This window comes from Odocoileus virginianus, chromosome 34, assembly GCF_023699985.2.
Source record: "Odocoileus virginianus isolate 20LAN1187 ecotype Illinois chromosome 34, Ovbor_1.2, whole genome shotgun sequence".
Classification (NCBI taxonomy): Eukaryota; Metazoa; Chordata; class Mammalia; order Artiodactyla; family Cervidae; genus Odocoileus; species Odocoileus virginianus.
Window position 1 is genome coordinate 30,553,440 of NC_069707.1, and position 24,336 is coordinate 30,577,775.

General features: G+C 37.4%; 1 protein-coding gene across 10 annotated transcripts in view; it reads right to left on the reverse strand.

The window, feature by feature from the left end:
• EYA4 (EYA transcriptional coactivator and phosphatase 4) overlaps positions 1-24,336 on the reverse strand; it is a 301,073-nt gene that overhangs the window by 261,107 nt on the left and 15,630 nt on the right. For all 10 annotated transcript variants that reach the window (XM_070461688.1, XM_070461696.1, XM_070461693.1 and 7 more), the window contains exon 2: positions 7,317-7,415. In XM_070461688.1, the coding sequence (XP_070317789.1) occupies positions 7,317-7,349 (33 nt within the window). In that variant the 5' untranslated portion in view covers positions 7,350-7,415. The remainder of the gene's footprint in view (positions 1-7,316; positions 7,416-24,336) is intronic.

Here is a 24,336-nt window from a genome sequence, read left to right on the forward strand (position 1 = left end):
CTTATCTCCCCCCTTGATTACGCCACTACTGGCACCAACAGTGGCCTCCTTTCTATTCCTTGACCACATCAGGCACGGCGCCATCCCACTTGTTTCATAGTCACTGTTCCTTCTAACCAAAACGCACTTTTCCCAGATATCCAGGTGGCTCCTTCAAGTCTTTGCACAATGCCATCTTCTCAGTGACAGCCCTCTGTTCAGTTCAGTTCAGTTGCTCAATCGTGTCCGACTCTTTGCAACCCCATGGACTGCAGCACGCCAAGCTTCCCTGTCCTTCACCAACTCCCGGAGCTTGCTCAAACTTGTGTTCATCAAGTCAGTGATGCCAATCAACCATCTCATCCTCTGTCATCCCCTACTCCCCCTGCCTTCAATCTTTCCCAGTAACATGGTCTTTTTACAGGGAGTCAGTTCCTCGCATCAGGTGGCCAAACTATTGGAGCTTCAGCATCAGTCCTTCCAATGACTATTCAGGACTGATTTCCTTTAGGAAGCCCCCTGACTACTCACCTTGCCCCACCCACACACCCTAGCCCCAGAATATTCTGTCCCTGTCCCTGCTTTATTTGGTTTTTCTGGATGCACTATTACTTTCTAGTATCTAATATTGTTTTCCTGTTCATCTCTCCCTGCTAGAGTATAATAAACTCCATGAGAATCATATTTGTCTATTTCGTCCACCAAGTATCTCCAACATTTAAAACCATGTTTCAAATATAGCAGCTACTCACACATATTCATTGAGTAAATTAGTAGCCATTGCCCAAATCTCATTTTAAACTATTGGTAACTCTAGAACTTAACAACTTACAACCACATATCAAGCTAAAACTTGGGCAGGACAGAAATTGTAATATATTCATCGTTTAAACATTAGCAAAGTTCCTGACAGAGAGTAAACAATAATTATTGGTTTAACTGAATCTGTTGAATTACTACCCATTTTAATACATTCTGCTATCTTACCACTCCCTGTTCTAAAGATTTACCATGACAGTTGTGTGGCTGACTTGTAATCATAGTGGAATAACTTACATTTCCCTCCATATTTTAAAAATCTTTTCCTTCTGGTTAAACAATTTGAAATCAAGTTGCATTGAGACAAGGCTGTGACAGTTGGGAAGCTGTGATGATGGAGTGTGGGCCTGCCGGCTCTTATTCCAGAATCCATGCTGCGGCACACACTGTCTTACCTGCTGCCATCAACTTAAATGGTTCTCAGATGCTTCAGTACATCTGCTGTCTTAAAGACACTATGTGGTAATTTCACCATTTAGGTACTCTATTATCTCATTGCAAAGGAAAGCTATAATTGGTAATTGGGAGCTACATCAATTCTGAAACTGACTCAACTCAAAGCAGAATTTCATTGAATTCTGAAGTACATTGTCCAGTTGGATGGTATAAAAATTGCATGTTATAAATATGGTTCTTTTGACTAATTAAAAGGCCAAGTTCTTCCAAACAGATTTGTAGCCTCAAAACCAATAAGCTGATTTTGGTTATATCTGAATAAAATACACTGTGTGCATGATGCTTAAATTGATTAGTCTATCCAAGATAAAAAAAAATAAAAGAATAACAGGATTTCTAGATGTTGATAATGCTACACTATCGAAAATGAAAAAGTGATTTAAACTGAAACTAATAAAAATAATTCTTTTCTTGCATAGAGTTGAAACACTGATAGAAGCTGTTGATTCTGAAGTGCTACATCTAGATGGAAAGTTTGTTCGTCTGTTCAATTCTACATAATATTAAAAATCTGTCCAAATAGCTCAGAAAGCAGTTCAGGTTTTAAAGATGATCTAATGGATACAGGCAAAAATGATATTGTAGAATCTCTAAGAACAAAGAACTGAGGAATAACTCTAAAGTCATTTGGTAGTCCAGGGGTGAAAAAAAGATGGGAAAGAGGTTAGTTTACTAAAATAACTCTGGAATCTTAATATGTATTATTAAATTAGCAGGTATGATGCAAGAAAATAAACACTAGTAATGTCTACATATATATATGTGTATATATGAACTTCTAAAAATACTGCTGAAACATATGATGTAAAATATGGATCCAAGGGATGTGACTTAATTTAGACCTCACTAATTGAAATATGTCATCAGTAATGTAAGTTAACTAATTCAGTAATAATGTAGGAAAATTCAGGTCCTTAATGTTTAATATTAGGGAATGCAATTGTATCATAAACTGTAATTCATTTTACCTCATTTTATTTAGTAAACACTAACATTTTACTATGTAACACATAGTACTTAAACTTATAAACAGTATTTTTTTAAACCTTCTAGCTTGATGGTAAATTTAGGCCAAATGCCCTCTCACTTTGATATGAATGAATCAGACCAGAAAAAATCTGTGGAAATCTTTAAAAAAGACTAAAATTTTTTAATGTGTGAGGATACTGTAGGAGCTATAAAAACATAAACACTGATTAGTCATTATTTGAATACAAAGAATATATTTCAGAGTATCAAAGGAATTTCTGATTGTTAGTATAAATACAGACATGACTGAGCGACTGAACTGAACTGCTCTGCATAATCTATATTCATGTTTATTTCTATTAATAAGAGCAACATGTTATTAAAAACTGTAGTGAGTTATAATTGGATATAACAAATTGCTTCTAAGTAATTATAAAGTTCTAATAAAGAACTTCAAATATGAAAGCTAAATTTTATTTTCATTGTTTATTTCTTAAAATTTCCAAGATCCTCTAAACCAGACTGCAAAAAGTAACCCAGATAAGTGCAAAAAAAAAAAAAAGTACTCAGGACCAACATTTGTTTTGATCACATGCTGTTAAACTAGTGTTACATGTTATACGCAACTGTTTTAAATAAGTGATACATGAAATCATGAGTCAGTAATCCATTCTGAGAATAACATCTTGGCTTTCTAAAATTTGTCAGGCTATTCCCTAACATACCTTACTAACAGTATATAAAAGCTTTTGAAGAAAACATTTATCGAATGTCAATAAGAATTGTGCTAAGAAGGAAGGATACAAGATGATCAAGACCCATTATTACGCTTAAGTAGTTTATAATCTAGTAGAGAGGCAAATAAACAGATAAGATTTCAGCTCTGTGGGGTAAGTCCTGGGGGAGAGAGGTAAATGCCAAAGGGTACATCGGCCCAGTGCGGGGGCCCCTGACCCAGGGCAGCTGACTGCCTGGGGAAGGAGGGGGAAACCTGAGCGCCTTCCTCGAGGGAGGGAAACCCATCGCGAGTCTTCAAGATTTAGATGTTCTCCAGTGAGGAACAGGCTCAGCTAGGAAGAGGCTACAGTACTAGCAAAGACAGAAACCACCGAGAGCCTGCGAGATTCAGGGAACCAAGAGAAGCCAAAACTAAAACTACAGATAAAGCAAGCAGTGAAGTCTAAGGGCTTTACTACACACTTGGGATTTTCCTCTTGAAGGCAAGAGTCTGTGAAGATTATCAAATAGAGTAAGGATGGGATTAGATATGTAAAGGGCTTCCCTGATGGCTCAGTTGATAAAGAATCCACCTGCAATGTAGGAGATCCCAGTTCAATTTCTGGGTCCGGAAGATCCACTGGAGAAGGGAAAGGCTACGCACTCTAGTATTCTGGCCTGGAGAATTCCAGGGACAGTCCATGGGGTAGCATAGAGTTGGACACGACTGGACTGAGCAAATTTCACTTTATATGTGTAAATTAGGAAGACCACTCTAGAAAAAACTTAAAGCAGAAAAATACAGGAGATTATTAAAATATAGATCCAAAATAAGGATTTGGAACCAAGAGAACAACTTTGAGAGGTACTAAAAATTAAGAATGGATAGGATTTTGAAATAGGGATGGAGAAAAGGATGACTTCCAGTTTTCCAAATGAACTTACTCAGTAGCTGATGATGCCATCCACTGAGATGGAAGAGAGGAGAAAGGGGGAAAAGCTGGGAGAGGAAAGCTGGTGGGTTCAGTTCAGTTTTTATCTGCTGAGTGTACAGACCCTGTGCTCCAAGCCAGCTATGTCTCCTAAAAGGCAGCTGAATTTGCAAGAATGAACACACATACTCATTAAAAACCAACTGATTTTAGGGCCAGATAAAAATAGCTGAAACTCCAGTATTTTGGCCACTTGATGCAAAGAAATGACTCATTGGAAAAGACCCTGATGCTAGGAAAGACTGAAGGCAGGAGGAGAAGGGGATGACAGAGGATGAGATGGCTGAATGGTATCATCAACTCGAAGGACATGAGTTTGAGTAGGCTCCAGGAGTTGGTGATAGATAGGGAAGCCTGGCGTGCTGCAGTCCATGGGGTCACAAAGAGTCGAACACAACTGAGTGACTGAACTGAAGAATAGGTTCGATTCTAATCTCTGCTACTTAAAAGCTGGTTGACCTTAATATTCTCTAAGCCACAGTTTTCTTATCTGTAAAATGGTGACCATAACAAACAGGAAGCAAGGATATGGTAAGGATTGAAGACAGTCTACAGAAAAAGCTAGATGAGTATAAAATGTGCAATAAATGACACCTCTTGCTACATCTATGCCTAGAGAAAAAAACTTCTTTTTGAAGTAAAATAGCTATAATATAAGTAAATTCTCTTTCATTTTACTAAGAACTTTTTAAAAATTTCAGCCTATTTGTCCTATATCTTAATAAATGCCAAGCATTTTTTTCAAAAAGCTTCGAGACATTAATCAATATGACTCTGCAAGATTTAAAGTCATTTAAAGATTTCATTCAAATAGGAATCATTTCACCCTAATGGGAGTTTATTCTATGGTGATGAAAGTCCAAACAAGAAAATTCAAATGCATTTAAGGCATGTGGACATAATGGGGAAAGCTTTGGACTTGGAGTCAGAAGACTGTTGTGAAGTCCCAACTCTGACTTGGGACTTAATAGTCCCAAGCATCCCTTTACACATGCACAAGATGAACAGATTGGCCTGTATGTTCTGCTAAGTCTAAGGAGAAGGATGTATGATGCTTACAAATTTAAAGCCATTAAGCCCTGAACCCTTGACACAAACTTCACATTTCGTGTGGGTTAAACCAGACGAACACAGTCCTGATGACCAGAGAGCAGAGGCTTCCATTCTGACTCTGATCACCGTCCACAGGGGGAGAGTTTAGGACTGGGGAGGGAGAAAAGGATAGGAGAATGAGAGCAATCTTCCCTTCTCTCGAAATCTCTCACATTCCCACCACCAATTCAGCAGCTGGGTTTGAGCTGAAAGACCAGAAGGTCGGTCACTCAAGATTTCTGATTCTCAAACCTGGCTGAACACGAACAACACTGAGAACTTAATTTTTTAAAAAAATACCAAATTCCACAGCATTAAAATATCACTAGGAGTAAACCCTATAAGATTTACAGGGGTTGGGTTTCATTTTGTAAAAGGTGATATGAAGCATCGTGTGTAATAATCTCACTCTAATGTTAAACCTAAGACTTTATTGTCTTTAGCTTCATTTAATTGTGCTGAATCAGAAATTTGCTCTTAAGTATACACACACACACCCTAAGGTAATTAACTGGATTATCCTGGGTTGCACGGACTTTACTGGCTTTAGCTTTGAAAGTTCCAAGTCACAGGAAACTCCTGGGTCCCTGGAAAACAGGGACAGTAGGTCAATCTGGCTCACATGCACATGCATGCATGCACACACAGATACACAAACACACACATTCTTACACAGATGGACACAAACTTCTAAGTAATGTCCGATGTGTCAGAACAAAGTGCAGATAGACAACAGCCCTCTTATGAAGCATCGCCACTAAGATGATGTCATTCACACTTACAGACCTCGGATGCCACTGGGATCAAAAGACAGGCAAGAATGGCATGGGTGACATATCATCATGCTGACTACCATCCATTTCACTAGAGTGCATGCTACCAATATTTAGGTTCAGTAACAAGCATTTAAAAAACCTACTTTGAAGCCCCTGCTTCCCAACTGTCTTTTGTCTACTTATGTAAAAACTCAGGCATTTTTTGAGGAATAATCTCTACTATTTGACGAATATTTTAATGGTCTTTGTAATTTTTTGTTACATTTTTCCTGAAATAATACCAGGTGAAATTAAATAATAATGTAATATATAAAGATGTTAGACAATGGTCATATCTGTCTATAAATTGAAAACTCAATTATCATGTCATTTAAATGAAACATTAATAGAAAACAAACTAACTTGGAATGACATCTATACATCAGAACGCACATTACTCTGAATTTTAAAATTGAACTCATTTCAGAAATCATTTCCAGAACCAGATTATTATAACAAATACACTGTCCTCTGTGGCCTGATGGGAATATAAGATTCTAAGATCTAGTCATGATCATACAAGCAAATGATACACACATGGTAAGTATACATCTCCTCATTTGTGACATCACTAATAGTCTGTGGACAGAACAGCTTGGATGCAACTGGCGGTAATGAGGGAGTGGGGAGTGAACGCAGAACCTCCCACTGACTCCCACTGACTCCCGTGAAGGACTAGTGTCATGAAGACACTGCTAATAAATTAGGAGGAAAGACTATATAAGTCCTTTCCCATTGAGAAATCTGAATTTTAGAATGGCTGCCACCAATCTCGTGCATTCCTCCCTGGGCAAAGTGAAAGTCGCTCAGTCGTGTCCAACTCTTTGCGACTCCATGAACCATACAGTCCATGGAATTCTCCATGGGCAGCCTTTCCCTTCTCCAGGGCATCTTCACAACCCAGGGATTGAACCCAGGTCTCCCACATTGCAGGTGGATTCTTTATCAGCTGAGCCACAGGGAAGCCCTGCAAAGACCTTAGCAAAATAAGGAAACCCCTTCAGGACTGTGGTTGCCATCCTCAAAGTGAACAACAGGCATGCAAGTGATATGCTTCACCTTTCATACTCCTGACAGTCAACCCCACGCGCACCATCCAAGTGCCTCTGGGATAAAACCCAATAAAGGAGGTGTGTAAAACTGTTTAGACAGTAAGAAACAGGACAAAACCCAATAAAGGAGGTGTGTAAAACTGTTTAGATACAGTAAGAAACACTTTGCACAATTTCAATGCCCTCATCTTTCTATCACTGTCTTTACAAGACGACAGTCAAGGAAGACCTCAAAACATTGTATCACTAAGCAGAAACAGTATACATTTCCAAAGGTATGTTTTATGATCTTGAAAGAGGATTCAGAATTTGACTAAAAATATGTTTAGCAAAAACTTCTTTTTACAATATATCCCTTCCAGTATGATTTTGAGTCATCTTACCACAACATTTTTCAACAAAACTGGGATTGAATTAAGACTTACGGATTGCTCATTTAAATCCTGGGAGTCTTCCATGTGGTTTTCTTACTTCTCCTGCCGCCCCCAAGTAGAAGCGGCTTCCTCCAATTAAAAATGGACTATCTGAAACAAAATGATGAAAACAAAGTGGAAAAATGAAAAAGTTATCTTTTAAAATTATTTGTAAAATTACCAAAACTTTGATTTACATGATAATAATCTGTAGAGGCATTATTTTTCAAGAACAAAATTTCTTAGTATTGTTCCCATATCTGATAGAAATGATGACCTTGAAAATCACATCATACTGAGATAAGTAAACAGCTACTTAGGCATCCTGCAGATAAGCAAAAGCATCTGAGGACAACTTCAGAGACCCAGGGTATAGTAAACACCCAGCATGCTATTTTGCTGAGAGAGGTCCGTCATTAAGCAATTGACAGATTAAAATTTAAAAGTCTGTGTTTTGTGTTAGTCACTCGGTCGTGTCCAACTCTTTGAGACCCCATGAACTGTAGCCTGCCAGGCTCCTCTGTCCATGGGATTCTTCAAGCAATAATACTGGAGTGGCTTGCCATTTCCTTCTCCCAAAGTCTGAATTAACCATTCATCTTCTAAAGTATATAAAATTGAAAAAACATAATGTGTATTTTAATACAACAGCTCTATACCACAGGAAAATTTGTCTCAATTGCCCGATGATCATATTCTGTTCTAAAAAATATGTGATAAAATGCATGCACAATTTTTTAAAAAGAATGCAAATAAGACTATCATGATAAAAAGGTGTTACAGGAATACGTAAGAAGGAAAACTGGTCAGTAAACTACTGAAAAAATGTTCATCTTTACTTGATATAATACATTAAAAGTTTTCCAGGCAAACTGAAGTCTAAAAATACTCTAAGAAAAACAGACATATATATTTTAAATTCCCATATAAAGGAGACTTATATAATAGAAGCCATGGAATATAATACAAAAAAAGCCAAATACCCCCTTGAGTTCCCCCCAACACACAATTAATCACAATTAAAAGATACATGAAAATATAAAAGTATCTCTGCAAATATCAAACATAATAAGCTAATGTCCTTGACATAATAAAGAGCTCTTACAATCTAAACAGAAAAGCATATGCACTCTTACAGAAAAATGGTCAATAACCACAAAACAATATTCAAGCTCACTAATCTATGAAATGCACTTTAAATTAGTAATGATATATTTCTAGCCCTTCATATTCTAATTCTAAAATAAAATTAAAAGAATATGAGTTTATAAAAAGATCTCTATTAAAAAGTGTTCATTGTAGGCATAAACACAGATATAAATTATTAAATTTACATTTCAAGGAATATTTAGAGACATCGAAAGTTTTCAAAGATATCATTTAAGTGGAAAATAAATATTCCAGTCTGCAGAAACAATATGTCCCCAACTCACTTTACAGAACATTCAACATATTGGAGGGGGTTTTACTTGGTCTTAAGTATTCCCTACTACAACTAGAGAGATGTGGTTTTAGTTTCTTTTCTTTTCTGCCCTGCAGTACAGTCTTTAATAAACCAGTTACTTTCTTTATTAGAACGTAAGACATTTTAAAATGTACATTGTTTTACGTATACATGAACACAGTGACACAAATCAAAGATTCTTTTCTAAAATTTTCTCTAATTTTAATTTTTAAATTTTTAAAAGTCATAAAATGGGAATGGCAACTTATATGTATGTATTGTGACAGCCTCAGTAAGAAACTGATTACAAATACTCCAAAACCAGAAAGGTGTCATTTTTAAAGAAAAGCACTATTTTAAAGGGCATTTAAGGTGGGGATGAGGAAGGGTAGATATTAATACACTGAAAGGTGTTACAGTGTACATCTGAATTCAGGAAGATAGGTAGGCAGGGAGTTCTAGATTTAAAGATGTCATTCTCTGAGTTGGAGGTGGCCCTGAGAAATGGTGATGGGAAAAAGCCCAGCTCTTTCCTTTTCACCTGGCACCTTTGTCTTTCTTCTCCCACTCTCCCGCATCTCCTTACAGACCCTCGCATCACATCTGGTTCTCCCTCCCTGTCCTGCTTCTTGCTGATCTCTGGCTTGCTCTTCCCATCCAAGCGGACCTCCTGATCTTTGGCCCGACCACTCTGGCCCACCCTTGCCTTGGATAAGGTTCACAACTTAGTCAATGTGGCCACTAGTCCAACTGATGCTAAACTGCTAAGATTCTACACCTGCCAACATCATGAGCCCTTCCCCTCTCCTCCAGGAAGAAACTGTGATGGATTATTTCCTTTACAGCCATTTTCTCCCTACTACCTGGATAATAAATTAGCCAAGTACTCTCTTAAAGGAGGAATCTGATGTTCCTTTTCATCTCATAGATGGGTAAGATGAAAGGCAAAAATACTGTACCAGAGTATCAAGGAAAGAAATACCAAATTCAGCTATGTAAAAACAAAACCAAAACTTTTTATTTCTGAATAGAGAAAAATAGCCCACAAAATAAAAAGACACAACAGATTATGAAAAATATCTTCAATAAATATTATAAAGATGACTTGAAAAACAAAAATATTGCTAAGACAAAGTTTAAGGAACTATTAAATGACTAAGCAAAGATATGAAAAATCATTATTTAAAATGTAAGTAATAAACAAATATTTGAAAAAGTATTCACTTTCACGGTTGCCAAAATATGCAAACTTAAGCAATAAGTATACAGTTTGGATTCCTATACACATCTTCAATAACTAAACCATTTTAAATATTATTAATACTCAGTGTGAGGATACAGTGAAAATGTATCCTTTGTTGTCCTCATTCAGCTGCCACTGATAATGCCAAGTTTTCTAATATTTTTAGAAAGCAGTCTGTCACTGCATTTTAAAATATGTTTAAACTCTTGTACCCAATGTATCAACTTTCCTAGGGAGTAAACTATTTCCTTCCAAAAGTGACAAGATATTCACTACAGTGGCATTCACGATAATAAAAATTAGATGTAGCTTCATCTTTGCAGAGCATCGATTAAACAAATTATGGTCAGTAAATTTAATATAAATGCAAAGGTCAAAAGTACAATTATAAAAATGACAGAAAAGAAAAATTACTGATTATATAGTAAGTTAAAAAAATCTGAACACAAAATTTTAGCTATGCTAATACTAATGTAAACTTAGCATGTATTTGGGTATTGGTTAAAAAGAAACATTAAAAATATACATAATTTGATAAAGAATTATGTCTTTGGCTTCACATACTTTGATTATTGTTGACTTTATTGCCTGTTTGCAATAAATTATATATATTTTTTTTCACCATAATGCAGGAACACAGAGTAAGTAAAACCAAATGATGCTAAAATGATTTCACAAAATCAGTTAAAAGTACAGCAAACAAAGAAAGGGAGTTTTCCAAGTAGCAGACTCTATCTCCAAGTGAACTCTGTGTCTTTCTCTAGGAAATAAATTTCAAAGCCAGAGTAATTTCTTTAAGGCAAGTATTCTTTATCCTATTTATTAGTGTCATCTACAGCACCTAGATCAGTGTCTGGTGAGCATTACGTGGTTAACAAATATTAACTGAATGAATGACAAAATTAATGGTGGATGAAATCATACATAAGGTATTTGACAATGCAAACAAAAAATTAAACAGCCATATAACTTAATTTTGAAAATTCTGTCTCAAATATGTGGCTATTTTAAGAAAAATGCTGTGCTCTTCAGGTAGAGTATTGTAACTTCTCAAAAAATTTAATATTGAGATTAGTCCACCAGGTATTTTCCTATTTGCCTGACACAATGCCTGGTGGACTAATCTCAACATTAAATGTTTGGCTTCCCTGGTGGCTTAGATGGTCACGAATCTGCCACCAATGCAGGAGACCTGGGTTCGAGCCCTGTGTTCGGAAGATGCCCTGAAGGAAATGGCAATCCACTCCAGTATTCTTGCCCGGATAATTCCATGGAGAGAGGAGCCTGGCAGGTTACAGTCCATAGGGTCGCAAAGAGTCAGTCGCAACTGAGCACATATACCAGCAATAAAATACTTATAATAAGATGACTATTATAATCAAATGTAGCTTATTATTTACTTATAACATAGTATGTCATTTTAGTTTCCTAAAGTTGCTGTTATAAAGTACTAAGATTAGGTGGCTTAAACAACAGAAATCTATTCTCTCATAGTTCTGACACTACAAAGTCCTAAATTAACACACTGGAAGATTCAGGCCCTCTCTGGAAGCTCTAGAAAGGAATCATTCGTCTCTTCCTAATTTCTGGTGTTTGCCAGCAATCCTTAGCATCCCCTGGCTTGTAGATGCATCTTAGTATGGCCACCACACAATATTCTCCCTGCCTATCTCTCCAAAGAACTTCCCCTGTATGTGCGTCTCTCTGTCCAAATTTCCCTATTCTTACAAGTACACCAGCCACTGGACTAGAACCCACTCTAATCTGGTCAGGTCTCATTTTAACTCAATTACATCTGCAAAGACCCTATTTCCAAGTAAGGTAGCATTCACAAGTAAGGTGGTTAGAACTTAAACCTATCTTTTGGGAAAAACATTTCAACCCAAAACACATGTACAATGATCACACTAAAATGATATTAAGATGTGATCAAGGTTTAAATGTAGAAGATTGAAGGCAGGAGGAGAAGGGGACGACAGAGGATTATATGGTTGGATGGCATCACAGACTCGATGGACATGAGTTTGAGCAAGCTCTGGGAACTGGTGATGGACAGGGAAGCCTGGCGTGCTGCAGTCCACGGGGTCTCAAAGAGTCGAACACAACTGAGTGATTTAACTGAACTGAAGGTTGAAACGTATCTTTTTCTTTCCAGAAAAGATACACAAGAATTAAATTAAGGATATCGATCACTAGGAAAGAACTGATCATATTCTAGAAGGACCACCATCTCTGGGCACTGGTGCTAACTCAAGTGAAATTAAAAATTAAGACAGCCAGAAAACTGCTGAAGCATAAGAGAATAAAGCAAAGACTAGCCGTTTTCTGTTAACCACTGCTTCAGAATCTACTTAATGTTCCAGTTGGGGAGTTATCTGCATCAATGTTCCATGTTACAACATAATACTTTGCTTTATATTTCCTTAAAATTGAGATTGTTACTTAGTTTAACTGTTTTACGGTAACATGAATTTATTTCTTTGCCAAACACTCTAAAGTACTAAAATATTATGAGCCCAGTGATTTTATATTACTGGACCAAGTAAAACTACCTGGGCTAATTGCAGACACAGTATTATTTTACATCATAATTTAGCAATGGTTGTTATGCTAAGTCCTTTAACATTTAGTATTCACAAATACATGAGAAAAAGACAAGAACATTCTTCAAATCAAATAAGAGAAGTATTACCTCATAATAAAGATATAAAATTAAGGAATAACAGTAACCTCATGCTGTTTTATGAGGCAATAATTTAGTTCCAAGCTCTATTTCAAGGCCATTCTCCCCAAAATGGCAAATTTCGAACAGGAATCATAGTGACCTCACTCATTCTGTGTTAGATTATTTCTTCTGAAGTTAGGTTTTCAATATACAGAAAATTGATCATATCCTTTTCTTGAACTCTGCCCTAGACATAAGGTGGAAACTCCTGTCCCATGGAAAATCAGAATTTAAAAAATCAGCAAATCTTCTAATTTAAACGTATAATGAGATTATATATCAAATGTTAAAAACATTTCTTAGAAATGGCATGAGATGCTTAGAAATGGCACAGAAAGGACACTTTGCTTTCAAGAAAGAGAAGATGCTGAAAGAAGCAGGAAGAGCTTATGGAGTCTGTCTGATGTAACCCTAATCCTGTCTTTCTAAGCAAACCATCAATAAAAACTAGACTGTCCAGGCATGATTTCCCTTGGCTGTGTGTGTATGCTCAGTCACGTCTGACTCTTTGAGACCCCATGGACCGTAGCCCACCAGGCTCCTCTGTTCATGGAATTCTTCAGGCAGGAATACTGGAGTGGGTTGCCATTTATTCCTCCAGGGGTTCTTCCTGACCCAGGGATCGAACCTGAGTCTCATGATTCACCTTCATTGCAGGCAGATTCTTTCCCACTTGCACCACCTGGGAAGCCCTTCCTCTGGCTGAAGGCAAATGTGAAGGGTGAAGGGGTGCTGCCCGTTTCAGAGCTAGCATGGAACTAAGCCAGAAGCTGCAGGGGGTGGGGTGGCGGGGCTGTTCTGCTGGACTAAATACACAGATAGCAAGGCCTCCTGCTGATCATTAAAGCTTAACACCTGTCATCAGCTCTTTGTCACTCCCCTCCATATTCAATAAATTACCTAGCAACACCTCATGGAGTTCACTCAAATCTCTCCATGTTTCTCTCCTCACAGATACTATAGTGTTCAAGCCACCACCTTCCCTACATTGAAGTAGCAACCTCCTAAGGGCCGTCCAGCCTGCTCCCTGGACCTCATTCTTCACGGTGCAACCAGAGTGACAGCTTTAAAATAAAGATCTGATTACGTTCTTTTCAAACCATCCAGAGCTGTGCCCCTTCCTTGGGGTAAACCATTCTTTCACCGGAGCTCTGGCAGTACATCACTCTGCCAAAATGACCCACGACAGGCGACCAGAAGTCAGACGCTTTTGTTCCCTGGGGCCATGGACCAAAGTAGGAGTTTAGGGAGAGCTCCATCTTCCTTCTGCCTGTGGTCCAGGCCTTACTCCACAGTCCTCACCATCCCTTCACCCTATCACTACCATCACACTGCTCTGCGGCCAAAGGTTGGGAATTCCACCAGGAGTCTCCTGGGAGGGTGCATGCACAGTAGAGGCTATGCTTGCTTCTTGCCGCAGTGCAAAGAAAAAAGAAGAGGGAAAGAGACTACATTCCCCCACCCATCTTCCAAACGCCTAGTATGTGTGCCTGTCTGCTAAATTGCTCAGTCGTGTCCAACTCTTTGGGACCCTATCGACTATAGCCCACCAGGCTCCTTTGTGCATGGGATTCTCCAAGAATATTGGAGTGGGTTGCCATGCCCTTCTCTAGGGGATCTTACCCACCCAGGACTCGAACCTGCTTCTCCTACATTAGCAAGCAGGTTCTTTACCACTAGCACCACCTGGGAAGCCCGCATGTCTAGTACATTCCTGGGGTAAGATATAAAGATTACACCCCACCCAAACTCTTGTTCTAGCTCCTGTGTAGATTCTGCAGTGGAGATGGAAGTGTGTGGATCACCTCTGGCACAGCCCCCAGTCTACCCTAGGTGGGAGCTTTAGAGGATTTATTACACATGAAGAGTCTTCTGGGCCAAGGCAAGGTGTCTGTCATTCCATTATATTCTATCATTTAGAACAGCTAACCTATTGTTTGACTTGCAGATTATCAAATTACAAATGAATTTTCAAAAACATTTGTGTATACAATTAAGGTTTGCTTGCATGAGGGCACTTATACATCTATTGTTTAGTCTCTAAGTGGCATCTGATGCTTTTGCAACCCCATGGACTGTTGCCTGCCAGGTTCCTCTGTTCATGGGATTTCCCAGGCAAGAATACTGGAGTGGGTTGCCATTTCCTCCTCCAGGGGATGTCCCAGGGGTTGAACCCAGGAGTCCTGCACTGCGGGCAGATTCTTCACTGCTGAACCACCAGGGAAGCCCATATACATCGATGAATATCACATTGACCCATATTCATCTTATAACACATGAAGTCCCCCAGTACTTTTCCAGTGACATCAAATTACTTCAGACTAATGACTCGTCACTATCCCTTCCAACGGCTTAGGATGTAGGCCTGAGAAAGTACCAGGCTACTCCTCCATCAGTGGCAAAATCTCTAGCATATAAACCTTGGGAGCTTTTTATTGCCATGAGTAAAAAGCTGATCTGCTAGGGAGAGACAGAAAGGAGCTGACCCAGAAAGAGAAGCAAAAACGGGAGATGGCAAGAAAGTCCTGGCAGAATCCAAGTCCCCGGATCCTGTTACTTGTGAAGACTCACTGTCTCTCTGCTCTTCCTGCTGCATCATTGCTCAGGGCTTCGTTGGATTCCATGAGCAATCCTCATAATCTACAATTAAATTCTCTCCTTTACTAAGAGACTGCCTTACACAAAACTGCAACTGCATAGGAGGTCTAACAAGTTTTATTCCCACGGCATTCTTGAGTTATGATAGCTGGGATCAACTGTCAAGAAGGACACTGTCTTTACATCCTCTGCACCAAGTTCCCCTCATTGCCCTCCAAATTTCATTAATGGGTCTACAAAGCTGGGTCAGCCACTGGCTAGTTCCAGCTGCTCGGGCCACATGCCAGAGTGGAAAGCCAACAGCCAAAGAACACCTAGCTCCAATTCTATGGCCAACTGTTCAGAAAGGTAAGATGGGCATTCTGTGACCATGCACATGACTCTTGCCCCTGCGTGTACAAAAGGAAAACAGAAAAGGTGTCCAATAAGCAGATCGAGGTGAACAGTAATGTCTGACTTCCATCTCCTTAAATGAAGTCAAGCTGAAAAGTAGATGCTATTTTCGAACTGTTTACAAAGATGGGGCATGGATTTTGCAAAATGGTCCATTTAACACAAAATGTTTAAAAATAATGAGGTTAATTTCTCATGCTAAAAAATGATAACAAGCCGAATTTCATGATAACTTTGGTTTCCCAGCTGGCACTAGTGGTAAAGAACTCGACTGCCAATGCATGAGACGCAAGAGACATGGGTTCAATCGTGGGTCAGGAAGATACCCTGGAGGAGGGCATAGTAACCCACTTCAATATTCTTGCCTGGAGAATCCCGTGGACGGAGGAGCCTGGCGGGCTACAGTTCTTAGGGATACACAGAGTCAGACACGACTGAAGTGACTGAGCATGCACACATGCATTTGGGTTCTTAGTGATACACAGATTCACTTGATAGCAGCCATCTTCCTGGAGTTATAAATTATCATCACTTGATTTTTGACAGTAAGGACCAGCCAATGTTATCTGTTCTGTTTGTGTTTGCTAATTGTTGATGGTTGACTAGTCAACTTAGAAAACACAGACATAATTGAAACCAGTTGGTCTCATAGAAACATCTGGAAGAATTCTGAGCTTGGCTACTTTTGTTACACCTACATATTCTGTAACCTACTTCCTTCTCATGCATCCCTTGTTGTTCTTCCCATACCACACTTCCACTGACTGCGGAGCTTTCTACATTTACTGTTAACAGTTCATTGAACTATGTAGCCTGACAGAAAAGAACTATTTGAGCCTTTGTTAATGCTCTTCTCTCCTCTTGAGACCCTAGAAGTCTAAAAAACGTCCTTCTGGAGGAAACTGAAATGCAGTGACTCCGAGTAAAGGCTTAGGGGCTTCCCAGGTGGTTCAGTGGGTAAATAATCCACTTGCAAAGCAGGAGAGGCAGGTTCGATCCCTGGGTTGGGAACATACCCCAGAGGAGAGCATGGCAACCCACTCCAGTATTCTTGCCTGGAGAATCGCATGGACAGAGGACCCTGTACAGTTCATGAAGTTGTAAAAGACTAAACGACAACATCAACAAAGTAAAGACTTTAGGTATAAAATACCTATATTGTAATAATAATACCTATATTATATTTTGTTAGGATTAAATAAAACCATGTATTTCAAAAATGTAAGCCATTTACTAATGACAGACAAAGAAAATTTCTGCTCTTTTATTCATTCTTCACATAATTAATAAAAATATTTTATGTTTTTTCTATACAGTAGAATTGTACTTATGTGATTTCCATGAAAATAATTTTTAACTCTGTTCAACTAAGAATATTATACTAACCAGGTATTTTCAGGAACTGCATTAACTATCTATATATAGGCGGTTAGCAGCCCAAATCACCAGTCTTGGACCAATTTTCTGAACTCACACTAGTTTGTAAAACTGAACAATTTTTGATATTTTGCTCAGGTGAGATTACCCTTTACCTATTTTGAGTTTGCCATTCTACACAGCAAATAAGTTGTGGTTGGTTTCTTTAGCACTGAGAGACTGATGTTTACAGTAACAGAATTAGAGATGAGTGCATGAAAGAGAACCTGCTTTCAGAAAAGAAAGCATGAGTGAGGAATGGCATTCAGTGTTAACAGGATGCTGAGAAGTTCTGAACTGGCAAAAGCAGGAGGAAAGTGCTAAATACTAGTGAATACATACACTTTGTTATTACTGCTTTGATACCTTTGAAACATAAAAAAAAGAATGGTAAATATGATATAACTGCAACAACACATCTACCTCCAATTTATGAAAAATAGGGACCAGTGACTGGAGTTAAGGGGCAGGCAACTTGAAGGCGGCTGTGATAATCTGAATAAGAAATCAGGAGAACCTGGACTGATACGGCGACTGAAAGAAGCCTAGAGAAAAGATGGGATTAAAAAAGTGGGATTACCTGAAAGACAAATCTTTATAAGGCAAATACAACTGATAACCAGTAAGACAAACATAATTATCAGGTGTCACACCTGGATTCTGGAGAAACTGGCAATATGAAAAAGTTGAGCAGAAACTTTTTTCTGTTCTGTTTGCATGTAACTGTTTTGCTGACCTTAAGATGGGCAGAAGACAGCAAGAGGTAACACAGGAAGGAAGAAGTCTGAGAAGTTGGTCTCTTTTACCGAAGGAAAGCTAGGACAACTCATCCTGTCATCTAACTCAACAAGGAAGTTTGTCAGGTGAAAGGGCCTCTGGGAAGAGTAAGAGAAAATAACTGAGATAAATCAAACAGCCTCACACAAATGTAATCCTAAATAGTTACTGCATCGCTAGCATGGAAACCTCAAGCCAAAATATTAAAATCAAGATTGAACCAGAGATTTGAATTCCCTAGACTCCAGAGAAGCAAATGAAAAACTGGTCCACAGGGCAGAGGGGATTCTGAAATAAAAATTCATCAAAAGTGATAAGCTACACCAGGAAACAAGACACCACAGAGACAACAGATGCAACAACAAGAGATGTGGAACCCCAAAATTTGAGATTAATGACAATCAGAAAAATCTCATATAATAAGCATGCTTAAAATAAAAACAAAATTGAAGGACCCAAGCATCGCAAAAAATAAATACACAAATTTGGAAAAGAACCGAAAAGTGCTTTAAAAAATACATCCATTGAAAGTTCAAACAAGAAATGAATGACCTAAACAGCTGATTAGATTCAGCTAAGGAAGCGATTTGTGAAACAGAAGATAATACTCAGTAAGTACCCCACCCCCACAAAAGAAATAAAAACAAACAAAAACAATAGCAGCAACACAAAGCTATCTTTTCCTCTAAAGTTTTCCATCTCACCAATTTCACAGAAATGAAGGTGTGACACCTGAAAATCACATTTTTTATTTTGTGGGTAGGGGATCCAATATATAACAAAGTAAATAGGAGAGATATAAAGTATAGCAGTAAATTTGACTTCCCTAAATACAAGTTTCATGCTTGAACTGTGTCTATAGAGAATAATAGTTAAGAATTCAATTAAATGTAATGCTATTTACCTTCCTAAAATTTGGGACACCTAAAGAGAATTTAATTTACCCAGACTTTTTAATGGAGGCATCCAAGAAAGGTTTTTTCCCAGGAAAGTTTGAATATCTTCTTTTCTCTCAAATTTCCCTATAGCATCAGAGTATAAAAGCATCCACTGACTTTGTAACTGCATTAAAAGTAGAATCACATTTACAAAATCGGCCATTTAGCATCTAGTAATCCAAAGAATTTCCTAAACGTTAAAGCTGAAAGAATTCAGAAAATAATCTCAAATGAATTTTATGTTGCAACTCAATTCCATGCTTTGCTTCCCTAAAGTATGACTTTAAAGGCAAACCTACAGAGACAGAGACTATGAATGAAATTCATTGCATCTTACTTCTTTGTCTTGGGATCATAAGGCGTATAGAAGGAAGTGGGGTTTATCAACAGACTGATCATATGAGTTTGTAGACATTATACTTGAAGCTTCTCAGATTCAGTGAATAGAACCATCTACTTCTTCTCTTTCCTTCTTTCAATTCTTCCTTACCTATTAGTGTTAAAAATCTACCTTTCAGAACTCTGGTCTGCTCACAGAGCAGAAATCGAATCTGATTTTATATGTATGGCAGATACATAGATATTAGATATTAAAAAGTATCTTAATATTCTTAAGATATTAGAATAAGTATCTTATATACTAGATCTTTAAAAGTGCAATCATTTATGTCACCCCTAAATATTTTTTCCTCAAGTTAAAAACCCCTAGTTAATATGACCACATCTTTAATAAGAAAGCCCTTGTTTTTCCAATAGGCATTAGGAGGGAATTCAGTCAGCCACAAAAGTATAACTGCCTAATAAATGCATTAAATGGAAGGTGGATATGAAATAGGTCAGTGTACATCATTAATTTCAAACCATTCAATTACAAACTGACATTAAATTAATACAAATCAGCATGGTGTGTGTGTGTGTGTGCTCACTCGCTCAATCGTGTACAAACTCTTTATGAACCCATGGACAGTAGACCACCAGGCTTCTCTGTCCATGGACTTTCCCAGGCAAGAATACTGGAGCAGTTACCACTGCCTCCTACAGAGATCTTCCCGATCCAGGAATCAAACCCATGTCTCCTACATCTCCTGCATTGGCAGGCAGATTCTTTACCACTAGTGCTACCTGGGAAGCCCCCAGGTCATCATGAATGTATACCAAATATCACATTCATACCCAGAAAAAAAAAAAAAAAGGAAAAGAAATCCAACTAGATGAAATGGAAATTAGTAACAGTAAATTTTCAAAGCTATAAGAATGCTCCTTTGAGAAAGACCCAAGGGGTTTTGTTTGTTGGTTGGTTCATTTAACACTGAATTATTTCTTTAGAAAAATTAAAAAAAAAAAAAAATAAAGACTGATCTTTAAACTGCAGAAAGGTTTCGTTTGCCTAGGTCTTGGCCATGCCTGGGTCTGTTCAGTCCCCAGGGCTCCAAGGGTGCTTGGGCCTCAGGACTATCTTGGTAAAGAACATGGGAAGAGCTGGTGAGCCTAAGTCTCAGGACTGCAAGAAAAGGACAAGAAAACAAACCAACCAAAAATGTGTTGAGTAAACATTCTGGAGAAGAGGTGGAGGGTAGATGGCAGCCCTACATTCCTTGGATTCTCTGTTACAGTGTGCTGTCCTGGGGAAAGATGCAATACTCTGCTGATGTGAAGCTACTTGTGGGTTAGCTGTTCCATCAAGAAGTGAGGTCTGACTCAGAGAAATAGTATTTGCTTTTTAAATATGACTCTTAAAGCATGGAGGAAAAAAAAAATGAAACAGGTGAAGCAAGTTTGGGAAAACACTGGTTAAATGAGTTACAAAAAAGATCACAATGAAAAAGAATTTAAAATATGAGACTTGAAACTCAGGAAGATGAGAGAGGAGCAGAATAAGTAGCCCCCTCCTGATTAAAGTAACCATAAAGACACTGTTGCTAGAGATGTGGACGCTGGTCCTGTCTGTACTTTTGGGGGGTGGTGTGGCTTCTCCTGGTTGTTACTCTATTCCATATCTACCTGGGGCTTCAGCTAAGTTCTTGTTCAAACATTCAAACTCTATTAGCTCCTGAAGAAGCTAATCGAGTTGCTATGCAGTGTCTAGGCTTCAGGCACTTCTCATAGACTCTGCTGTGGCCTGAATAAAGACAATCCAACTTAGTTTTTAATATCTTAATTTTTTCTTTTTTTTTTTTTGATGGTCATGAAAAAGAAAAATGCAATGAACTTTTTTTTTAAGAAAATATCTAAGATATATAAATTCGAGTTATTTATAGTCCCTACATTAAGACTATATCTTGCAAAAACAGTTTCCTGTATAATGTATGAATGAATGAACAAATAAGTAAATAATGAAACACTCCTAAGGCACATGTCAAGAAATAAGTTTAACTTCATGAAGTTTCAGACTGAATCAGGCAAACAGAATCATAGATTTCCATGTCTGCCATGACTCAGTGTATAGCTTTGGGAAAACCTTGTAATTTCTCCATACTTCAGTTTCTCACCCTATAAAAGGAGTATATGGCTTGAAATTTAATTCCCTCACAGCAGTGTGAGTTTTGATTCAACATTTATAAAAGACTTTTTAACTTCCCTGATTAATAGGCAAAATACTGTGGTAGCTGTATAATCCACTTTCCAAAATGTATAAAGGTAACTGGTCAAATCTGATGTAAAATAATACTTGAGTTGAGAAATAAATATCAGTCATATTTATAACTTCTCATTCCATTTTCTAAGTAATAAAAATTACTTCTAACAGAAAAAGTATCAAATTAATATTCAAGCCAGTTGAAGTGTTATCATCACAGGCTTACCTACATTTGGGAGAAGGGGAGTTGTTTTGTTTTTCCAGACTGTCCCGCGTGTTTATATGGTAAAGTCAGGAATGTTGGGCATGGTTTTGAAGGCCTCTAGCGTATTCGTTGGTTTCTGGCATTCTAATGCACTCTACTCTTATAACCATAAAAGTACTCTTGAGTGCTTCTGGAAATATATAACAAATCCTTAATCAATTTAAGAGTGTTTTAACTGCATACATGAAATTTCTTGGGAGGAAAATGTTAGCTATTCTACACACATATAGTACTTAAGTTAGCAAGAGAGTTCTTTCTCAAAGGCACAGAGCAGTTTCCCCATAGTAATATAATTTTCAGTTTTATGTGCCTAAGTCCTATTGAATCCCTTAAAATAACAGGAAATTCTGCAGGAAAAAAAACTCACAAAAATTGATAGCAATATTTATCCAACACTGAGAGGAATCAGTTAGCTATTATTCTGAGTTGGATTACTCTAAGGTACTAGATAACCATTAAAGGTTAGTCAGACTCTTAATTAACCAGAAATTGTAAGAACTGAATATTCTGGAGATAGAACTTTCTACATATAAGACTTTTACAGGAAAAGCAACTTACTAACAAACTTCACTTGAAACTTCACGTGTCATACTAATTTAGCTAGGGCTTGAATAGCAATTTTCTAAATTTTGATGCTTTCACTTTAATTTTCACATTAGATCGTGACATTTCACAGATTTACAAATCAAAACATTGATAAGATACAGTTGATAGTTTGACATATGGTAATATTTAATAACACATTCAATATGGAGGGATCTCATTTATCATAATACAATGTCTAAGTCTTTCATCTACATGTTTAAATGCTCTAGTAATATATGTAAGGTGCTTACAACAGTGCCTGGCACATAGCTGGCTCTTAAGAGAATAAAAATATACCATGCCTCATAAGTTCTCAACAATAACAGAGCTTCCCTTAACAATTCTTATAAATATTTTATGGTGCTAAGTAAAAACATGTCATGAGTATTATACACACTGACTTTTTTTCTTCCTACCAAGTGGTTTAAGAACTATGAATACATATGTTAATAATCATTCATATAAGGAGTGGAGAAGGAAATGGCAACCCATACCGGCATTCCTGTCCGGAGAATCCCATGGACAGAGGAGCCTGATAGGCTACATCCTATGGGGTTGCAAAAGCCGGACACAACTGAGCGACTTAAGCACGCATGTGCATGTAAGGAGCAGTGACCACCCTTAAGCGAGATATTAACTACATATAACATAGATTTGTTACATATGTGGTTAACAGAATATTTGCTCTTATTAGTGAATTCTTCCATTGAGTGTGTGAATCTCAAGGAATTTATTGCTATAAGCCATCTTATTAACCAAAGTACGAATACAACATTCAACTTAGCATATAATATTGCCTTTGGCTTTATGAGAAATGTCCTCACAACGATACATGGTGTTATGACCCTCTGTATTTTGGCACCATTTATGCAAAATGCACATGCTCTTTCATCTATTAATCCTACATCTAAAGTTTTATCTATGGGAATTTGGGGCAGATATACAAAACAATATATAAGCTTCATGACTGCAACACTTTATAGTAAAAATTTTCAAGCAACCTAAAAATATATCAAGAAGAGATCAACTAAAGTATAAAACATACACATATATTAAACAGAAGTACCCCAAACCACATGCATTGACATCAAAAACTATTCAAAATACAGCAAATCAAAAGCAAGTTTTAAGACAACTGATGACCTATTTTGGCTTAAAAATGTAAAATAAAAATAAATTACAACCCCATATACTTCTTATATTTACACGTGTATAGAAAAAAATGTCCAAAAGGAAGTACACCAATGTACAACCATTTGCCCTCATTTGTGGGATGTGGAAGAGATACATAAAGTGAGGGACACCCAATTTTTGTGTTAAATATATCTGTTATTTTTTTAGGTTATTGAAGTACAACTGATTTGCGATACTGTGTTAGTTTCAGGTGCAGAGCAAAGTGATTTGGAGATACATAAATTTTTGCATATATAGATATACTTTTCAGATGCTTTTCTTTCATAGTTTATTATAAGATATTAATATAGTTCCCTGTGCTACACTGTAAATCCTTTTTGTTCATCAAGCTTATATAAATATATCTGCATTTTAAAACTTTTTAGTAAAGTATAACAGTTCGGTTTAGTCGTCAGTATAACATACACACAATAAAATACGCAAATCGAAAGTAGACAGCCGATAAGTATTTATTACCTCAACACCCACACCTCACCATCAATGAGATCAATATAAAGGGCTTTACCAGCATTTCAGAAATCTCTCTCCTTGTCTACTCCAGTCAGACCCTTCACAGGACCTCCTATTTATCTGTTTTAATATCAATATGTTACAAAACACACGATAACTTTTTTTAAAGAGATTTAAAAAATCTTGCTTCAGCAGGGTTAACAGCCCTTTTTTGAATATTAAATATACTCAACAATTTATTCAAAGAAATTAATATATATGTGCATGTTATATGCATATACATGTGTGTGTATATATATATGTATGTATGTCTCTTTTCTGGTATAAACAAGCATTTTCAGTCTCTTTCTGGTATAAACTCAGTTATTCCTTACAACATTCCATGAGGCAAGTACTCTTATTACTCCCTGCTGACACACGCTCCAACTA